General features: G+C 47.1%; 1 protein-coding gene across 2 annotated transcripts in view; it reads left to right on the top strand.

Moving 5' to 3' along the window:
- Positions 1-1,024: 1,024 nt before the first annotated feature.
- Positions 1,025-8,775, top strand: part of MTHFD2L (methylenetetrahydrofolate dehydrogenase (NADP+ dependent) 2 like) — a 197,573-nt gene continuing 189,822 nt past the window's right edge. For both annotated transcript variants that reach the window (XM_075565482.1, XM_075565473.1), the window contains exon 1: positions 1,025-1,255. In XM_075565482.1, coding sequence (XP_075421597.1) covers positions 1,158-1,255 — 98 coding nt within the window. In that variant the 5' untranslated portion in view covers positions 1,025-1,157. The remainder of the gene's footprint in view (positions 1,256-8,775) is intronic.

The following is an 8,775-nucleotide window of genomic DNA, read 5'->3' as shown; positions in this document are numbered from 1 at the left end:
GGGTGGGTAGCGGTAAGGTAATGAAGGGGTTAACTCCTCCAGCAACCCTCCCGGTAGGCCTAAACACCCACCCTGGGACAACTACAACCTTCACCAACCCCAGGTACCACGAATAAACCAGACACTGATATTTAACCTCTTCATTACCTTAGCGGTTAGCCACTGGTACAGATCACAGCATCAAAATATTTTTCCCTAGTAAATCTAAAAGTAAAATTGCCAGGCAGGCGATTTTTAAAGATTTTCTAGACCATTATTCCCTTTGGAGTTTTTAGACCAACCAGGGACATTTGTGAAGGGTTTTAATCTTGAGCCAATGACAGGGCTGGCTCGCATCCAACAGATATTTGAAAATACAAGGGAATCCTGACCGGAAGGGGTTAATTATTCCCCAGCTTAGTGTGCCGAAATGTCTGATATCTGGGGAGCTTCCAAATACTTCATCTCAGCAGTGGTCATGCAGCAAATAGCAAAGCTACATGGGACACAGACGATGCAGACCCATAATATACACTTTCTGGGACAGTTTCACACCTAAGCCAAGCACAGGATAGAAGAACAGGGGGCCTGTAGTGCATGTGACTAGGGAGGGAGGATGTACAGTATATCATAAAGATGTACACTATTGGAAAATACATTTCCCTGATATTTAGCTCTATAAGTAAGGGACCTGTCTTTGCAAAGAAGTAGCAGGCTGGGCTTAACCTTTATTTCCAAGGAGAGATGCTGCCTCATCCATCACAGTAGCACAATTCAGGAAAGAGAACGGCTAATTATTGGAAGCTACACACTTCGTGTTCTATCTGTGCTGCACATGCATAGTTCACAGTGACAACCAGTGATTAATTACACCTCTACGTTCTTGGTCCCTCCCATCCCATCCAATCATTGTTTCAGATGGATCTCCATTCCCAGCCCTATTGCAGGTAAGGGGTCTCATCGTCCAATCCTTGCTCCAGGTGGGCGGATCTTTCTCACAGTCTACACTGTGCTCCAGTACTCATCTGTCAGTAGTGCTTGAGGGTACCATTGATTATACTGCAAATGATGCTCATGATGATGTTGCTGCTGCTGTAGGGGAGGTGATCCACACACATCCTCAGCCTTCTGCTACATGCCCTCATTCTCAGTGTGTTCTGTCATCACAGGCAGCTGCCATGAGTTCTACAATGAACTGTTTCCTGCTGAGGACACGGTCTGCAGCCGCAAAATGCAGTGTGGTCACCTGGAGCAGTGTACATCTAAGGTGTAGCAGGTGAGAGCCGAATGCTGCGAATAGAGCTCCAGTTCTATACTCCTGTATGTTATTTGCTTGTAACACCACGGGTCTGGGGCAGAATTCTTGCACGCTGCCCTGTGTAGCTATCACTGACCTGTGTACAGCTGCATGACGTAAGCATGGGTTCAGCAGGTCTACCAAGTCCTCACTTTCATGGAATGGGGCTGGGGAGTGTTGCAGTTCTGTTTCACTTCCACTCATTTTTAGCATTAAATCACGTTCAACCCTTTGTGTTATTGTTATTCAGTTAACCCCTGGAGTGTACAATAGTGCCAGAGGAATCGTCAAGACATTGCTAAACAGTGTCACCGGAAGGGCTATTTTTGTGGGGGAGCTAAGTTCAGTTCAAGAATCTTTTGTAGTTGTCAACGAGATATTCCATATAGTGATTAAGAAAATATAATATATATAATGTTTGTCGTTGCTTAGAAATGCGGTACTTTTTTGTTCATACAGTAAATCATTTGGGTGCTTAGAATGTTACTGCAAAGGGTCAAACATTTAAACAATTCCTGACATTGGCAGCATCCCAAGCAAAGGAAGCAGCATTACTGTATGGAATTCTGATACGAAAGAGCTATCCAAAAGTTGTAATATAAGTGTACGAGTGGTACTGTAGTGAGAGTAAGATTAGGGCAGCTAACCCCTTTATTTCCAGAGGGACTTGCAATACATTGCAGATAAATGTGTTGGTGGCCATCTGTACAGCAGAGGGGTAAAACAATAATGTAGTATAGAAGTGTACTAAGTAGCTATATGCTGCACAATAATGTATTAAATGTGCATTGTGTTGTAAAACAACTACAGTAGGTTTTCATCTCCATTTTGCAGCCAATAGTTGTCTAGTGTTACAACAGCATAGCAATCTTTAATTGAGCCCCCAATTTTGTAATGTCAAGGAGTAGTAAAGTGGTAATGTTGATGCCTTTGAACCATGTTTGAATCCCAGTGTGAGCTCTCTGTGACCTTGGATATGTCACTACTTCTCCCTGTTACTCACACACACACAAATAAGATTGTAAGACTGAAAGAAATTAGTGTACAATGCTAGCACAAAGCAAGAAAAAATATTATTATACATGTTTTATAGAGACTTGTTTTCTCTTGTCCCTTAGCCGTTGTGCATATACACAGAGATGTAACAGGCGTTATTGCACCTGCTGGTACAATAGTGTGTAACCCTGACCCTTTATGGCCATTACAAAGGTGCTTGCTCCTGCTGGCGCGTTGTGTGTCCTGCTGCAATGCGCCAGCGGGAGCAATAACGGCTGCTACATCTGCATGCAGCTATTGGAGGAGACTCACTCCCATTCCCAGTGGTTTCTTATTTTATTACCTTGTTCACATGAAATACTTGTAAACAATACGGTATTTTATCTTTGTTTGGGGAAGTATTGAACTGAACTATAGAAATATTGCTGGTTAGCAATGCAAATAAATAGTAAACTTGGGACCATATTGAATAAGCAGACTTCTGCCATAACATTCCAACTTGAATGGATTGTATGGTGTTTCTTAATGCCGAAAGTTACTTTATGACAGAAAACTGTTTAGATTAATATGGCCAATAGTCTTTACTGGGTATGGTATCCCATTGCATGAATAAAGGAAGTGGTCATTCACTAAGCCACAATAGTCCATATTTACTAAGCAGTGGTATGATAGACGTAATCTTTCAGCCCATCCATGTGAATGAAAAGATTTCTCATAGCATAGCACTGCCTAGCAAATATAGCCCAATATGTGTTATAAAACAAAAGTGGATATTTACTAGAAAGAGAGAGAGCTCATTAACCGCTTATAAAGTGAGTGGCAACTAACATTGTTAACAGCTATGGCCACTGTTGCTGCCCCTGTGGCAGACAAAGGGTACAGTGAATACATCTTTAATCTATTTGTTGCGACATTCAATTAATTCTGCTATGGAATAGTAGTAGTACTGTGAAAGATTCTAAAATCTATGAAACATAGGGACAATCCTCTGTGAACCATATTTTAGAAAGATTTATATAACATTTTTTGCACTACAAACAGAACTAGGGGGAGTGTTTGTAAAATAAATTATTTTGTATGCACCCTTTGTACCATCTAACTTTAACCATGGGTGTAGCTCTTTGATTCCATCTCCATTTATATACGAGGAAAAAAGTATGTTTGTGTTGGTACAATAAATATATGTTAATAATTAATATATTCTGAAATTGCATATGCCTTTCACATATATTCATGAGGATACGTATATATATATATATCACGTTTTATGTATTTCTGTATGCTTTGTTAGAGGGAATTTGTATGTGATTGTATAATCTCTCTAAAGATGGTTGCAAGCATTTATATTTATTTCTATTTGTGTATGTGTGACTGAGCATTTTAAAACTGTATATAGCTCTGTGTGTGTGTGTGAGATTAGGGATAATGATGGTTTCAGCAGTTGTGTTTATTGCAGCTGCAGTGTCTTCTTCCCCTTCACACTTCACTAGTTTTAACTGATGACTGCAGTGCAAGAGACCTCCAGTAAGCACAGCCCCTCCATCTGATGGGACCATTATTCAGATCATTGCCTGCATTCTACTCCTTTTTTTTTTCTTTCAGTTTTCACTCTCTGGCATTTCCCTACCTCCTTCTTTCTTGCACATCAGAGGATGGATAGTTTTGGTCTAAAGAGCTAAAGCTTGCTATCAAAGGGGAGTACTGATCTCCAATCTCCTAAAGGGTGAAAAAGCAACACTAAAAACATCTACTATCCCACTATCCCACTATCCCACTATCCCACTATCCCACTATCACGGGTGAAGGAGCGGCCCAGTGAGTAAAGACACTAACTGGCACTGACTGGCACCGAGCAGGGGAACCTGGTTCAATTCCCAGTATCGGCTCCTTGTGACCTTGGGCCAGTCACTTTATCAGGCACCAAAAACATAGATTGTAAGCTCCACGGGGCAGGGACCTGTGCCTGCAAAATGTCTCTGTAAAACTAGCAGCACTATACAAGAACATGCTATTATCAGTGTTCGACAAATCACCCAAAAATCTACTCGCCCAACCAAAAAATCTACTCGCCACCTAGTCCCGCCCCTAGTCCCGCCCCTAGTCCCGCCCCCAACCCCGCTTTAAAATAAAATATATAATTAAAATACATTTAATAAATTCCTAGTCAGAACAACATTCGTTTTTGACAAATGTATTTAGTGTGTGTGTGTGTGTGTAAGTGTCGGATCTAGAAATAAAAGCCACAGGTGAATGACTAGTTTCCTGAACCCCTTAACCAGTGTCTGGACGTCCCCGCTTCACAATATCTAAAGCAGCAATCCCGCCTGGGATCTTACCTGATCTGCAGTCCCTCAATGTCCAGGTACCTCATTCCCGCAATGTTATAAGTTGGAGGGGATGTGTTCCCTACCTGTCTTCTGGGTTAGGGGGGTTCCGATGTCTTCCGTGTGAAGCTTGAGTCAGATCTGGAAGAAAGCAGTATAGGTTATTTTGGTGTAGTATAGGACAGTTAAGATATATAGGGTAAATAAGATATCCAGATACAGAGAGGGGGAGAGAGAGGAAGAGAGAGAGGAGGAGAGAGAGGAGGAGAGAGAGGGGGAGAGAGAGAGAGAGAGAGAGAGAGAGAGAGAGAGAGAGAGAGAGAGGAAGAGAGAGAGAGGGAGAGAGAGGGAGAGAGGGAGAGAGAGAGAGGGAGAGAGAGGGAGAGAGAGAGAGAGAGAGAGAAAGAGAGAGAGAGGAAGAGAGAGAGAGGAAGAGAGAGAGAGGAAGAGAGAGAGAGGAAGAGAGAGAGAGGAAGAGAGGGAGAGAGAGGGAGAGAGAGGGAGAGAGAGAGAGAGAGAGAGAGAGAGAGAGAGAGAGAGAGAGAGAGAGAGAGAGAGAGAGAGAGAGAGAGAGAGAGAGAGAGAGAGAGAGAGAGAGAGAGAGAGAGAGAGAGAGAGAGAGAGAGAGGAAGAGGGAGAGGGAGAGGGAGAGAGAGAGTGAGAGAGGAAGAGAGGGAGAGAGAGGAAGAGAGGGAGAGAGAGGAAGAGAGGGAGAGAGAGGGAGAGAGAGAAAGAGAGAGAGAGAGAGAGAGAGAGAGAGAGAGAGAAAGAGAGAGAGAGAGGGAGGGAGAGAGAGAGGAAGAGAGAGAGGGAGAGGGAGAGAGAGAGGGAGAGAGGAAGAGAGGGAGAGAGAGGAAGAGAGGGAGAGGAGGGAAGAGAGAGCCGAGAGAGAGGTAAGAGCGAGAGGGAGAGAGAGGAGAGAGAGAGGAGAAAGTGCGCTCCGCGCCCAGCGACCGCCCCGAGAAACCGAGCTGCCCGGGGAGACGGGGGGAGATCAGAGAGAGGGGAGATGGGGGGAGACCAGAGAGAGGGGGGCAGGGGTGACTGACTGACCGGGGCAGGGGTGACTGACTGACCGGGGCAGGGGTGACTGACTGACCGGGGCAGGGGTGACTGACTGACCGGGGCAGGGGTGACTGACTGATTGGGGGGGGGGGAGGTACCTCTGGTGTCACACATACTCCCATACACACATACACATTCGCCTATATATATACATACACACACACACATACATACACACACTCCCACATACATACACACACTCCCACATACATACACACTCCCACATACATACACACACTCCCACATACATACACACACTCCCACATACATACACACACTCCCACATACATACACACACTCCCACACACATACACACACTCCCACACACATATATACACACACACACACACACACACACACATATATACACACCTATATACACACACACAGGCCGCGACGAGCACCACCACGCTCCCCCGCCCATCTCCTGCTCCGCTCCCACATGAGGGGGCTTCCCCCACTCCCATCACCCGGCGCGCTCTCTGACGCGGGACCGGGGAGAAGCGGGGGGGGGGGGGGAAGCGGGGACATGAGGGGGCATACCCTGCTCCCATCACCCGGCGCGCTCTCTGACGCGGGACCGGGGGGAAGCGGGGGGGGGGGAAGCGGGGACATGAGGGGGCATCCCCCGCTCCCATCACCCGGCGCGCTCTCTGACGCGGGACCGGGGGGAAGCGGGGGGGGGAAGCGGGGACATGAGGGGGCAACCCCCGCTCCCATCACCCGGCGCGCTCTCTGACACGGGACCGGGGGGAAGCGGGGACATCCCCCGCTCACATCACCCGGCGCGCTCTCTGACACGGGACCGGGGGGAACCAGGGACATGAGGGGGCATCCCCCGCTCCCATCACCCGCCGCGCTCTCTGACACGGGACCGGGGGGGAAGCGGGGGGGGACATGAGGGGGCATCCCCCGCTCCCATCACAATAACTGCGGGCAGCAGGAGCACCGGGGAGGGGAGGGAGGTGGAGGAAGGCACAGATAATACTTACTGTGTCCTCCATCCTCCATGGGAAAAAAATGGCCGCTCGTTGGGGGCTGGCTCATATAGAGCCTGGCCGCGCGCCCACAAAGCCTGGGAGCGCGCGCCAATCATCTGTCAGGTAGGGGGAGTTTTTTTTTTTTTTCAGCCAGCGCGAGCAGGGAATTTTCAGCGCGAGCAGGGAAAATTTAAAAAACAAAACACATGTTCTGCTTGGGCCAATAGTTACTCGCCCGGGGGTTAAATTCACCCGCCCCGGGCGAGTAAATGTATAGGATTGTCGAACACTGGCTATTATTATTATTACTTTAAGGTCCAGATTCCCTTTGCACTGTTAGCCTATTATAGATTACATTAATCTCATAATGCTGTATTCACTAAAGTAATATCTAAAGTATGACTCTCCCACCCTCTTTTTCTTTAAGCGCTCTGTTAGTGTCTGGATAGGGGTAACACCAAGATGTTAAAGAAAGTCATGTTGTTTGAAGATAATGCATCTTTATGCTGAAATAATACATTTACTGCAATATATGACATTCATTTCCAACTCTCTCAACTGACTATTACAGAAACCTGGCTCACCCCCTCACTCAGACACCGCCTCCCCTGCTGCTCACTCCTATGGTGGTCTCTCCAGACCAAAGAATAGACAGGGCAGAGGAGTTGGTATGCTACTTTCTGCACGCTGCACATTTCATGTCATAGCCCCATTTCCCTCCCTCTCTTTCTCATTCTTCGAAGTCCACGCTGTATGTCTCTTTTCTCCCACTTTCTCTCCATGTCGCTGTCATCTAGCGTCCCCCTGAACCCACAGGGAAAAAGTGAAAATCCCATTTTACGCAAGACTGAAAATGATTGTATTTTTCATGTGCAGTACAGGCTGTATGGATCAAGCTACCTAAATCTGCAGGAGGTAATTGTGTGGTTTATATGCATTTAAGCTTGGGTTACTGTGAAGAATGAGGCTCGTAAAAGAGCCCTAAATGTACAGATGCAGCCATCTGTATTCAACCACATCTCGTTCCAAAGTTACGGCCAATTCGCCAAATCCCCCGCGAGATGGGACGCAGCAGACTAATGAAGCCTGAGCGAGGTCCGTGCGGTGTCCCTCAGCTTGGCGGAGTGGCGCACGTTAGGGGCTTCATCATGGGACGCGTCACGGGGGCGGAGCCTAAGATTGGGGCGTGCTGTGTCCCTCAGCCTGGTAGTACAGCATGCGTCACCCGTCTCGGGGTGTGTTATAAAGCGGGACCACGGACAATCCTCACAGTAACCCCCCTTCATGGGCGAACTCTGGGCATCCCAGGGATGGCTTGAAAGGAAATCTCTGATGAAAAGCCCGAATAAGCCTAGGTCCTTAGGAACCCAAGAACGTTCTTCGGGGCCGAAGCCCTTCCAATGAACCAGGTACTGGATCTTTCCATGGGAGAACCTGGAGTCCAAGAGGTTTGTACCTCATACTCCTGTTGTCCCTCAACCAAGAGGGGTTCAGGCGGGGGCACTGAAGCTGGAGACTGATGGTCCTGTCTGAAGGGCTTGAGAAGTGATGTATGGAACACAGAAGGGATTTTCATCAAGGCTGGCAACCGAAGCCGGTATGCCACCGGATTGACTTTCTCGATCACGGGAAATGGTTCAACATACCTTGGTTCTAATTTAGCTGTGGGGACCTTCAACTGAATGCTCATGGTGGACAACCAAACCTTCTGACCCGGATCGTACATATGTGTCTCGCGACGATGTCGGTCAGCCTGTTATTTCCGTAGAGAGACTGCCTTTTTGAGATTCTCCTGAATCTTAGCCCAGGACTCTTGAAGAAGCAGGATACTATTATCTGCTGCCGGTACCCCGGATACAGATCCTGCAGTGGGAAGAGCTGAGGGGTGAAAGCCGAAGTAGTAATAATAATAATAACAACATGTTCTTGTATAGCGCTGCTAGTTTTACGTAGCGCTTTACAGAGACATATTTGCAGGCACAAGTCCATGTCCAGTGGAGCTTACAATCTATTTTTTGGTGCCTGAGGCACAGGGAGATAAAGTGACTTGCCCAAGGTCACAAGGAGCCGACACTGGGAAAAAGTTAGTTGAAAAGGGTGAATCTTGAGTTGACTTGTTGCGCAGATTGTTGTG

This window comes from Ascaphus truei, chromosome 1 (genome assembly GCF_040206685.1).
Source record: "Ascaphus truei isolate aAscTru1 chromosome 1, aAscTru1.hap1, whole genome shotgun sequence".
NCBI classification, from domain to species: Eukaryota; Metazoa; Chordata; class Amphibia; order Anura; family Ascaphidae; genus Ascaphus; species Ascaphus truei.
The sequence above is the reverse complement of the archived record's forward strand: the minus strand, read 5'-3'. Positions and strand labels throughout refer to the sequence as shown.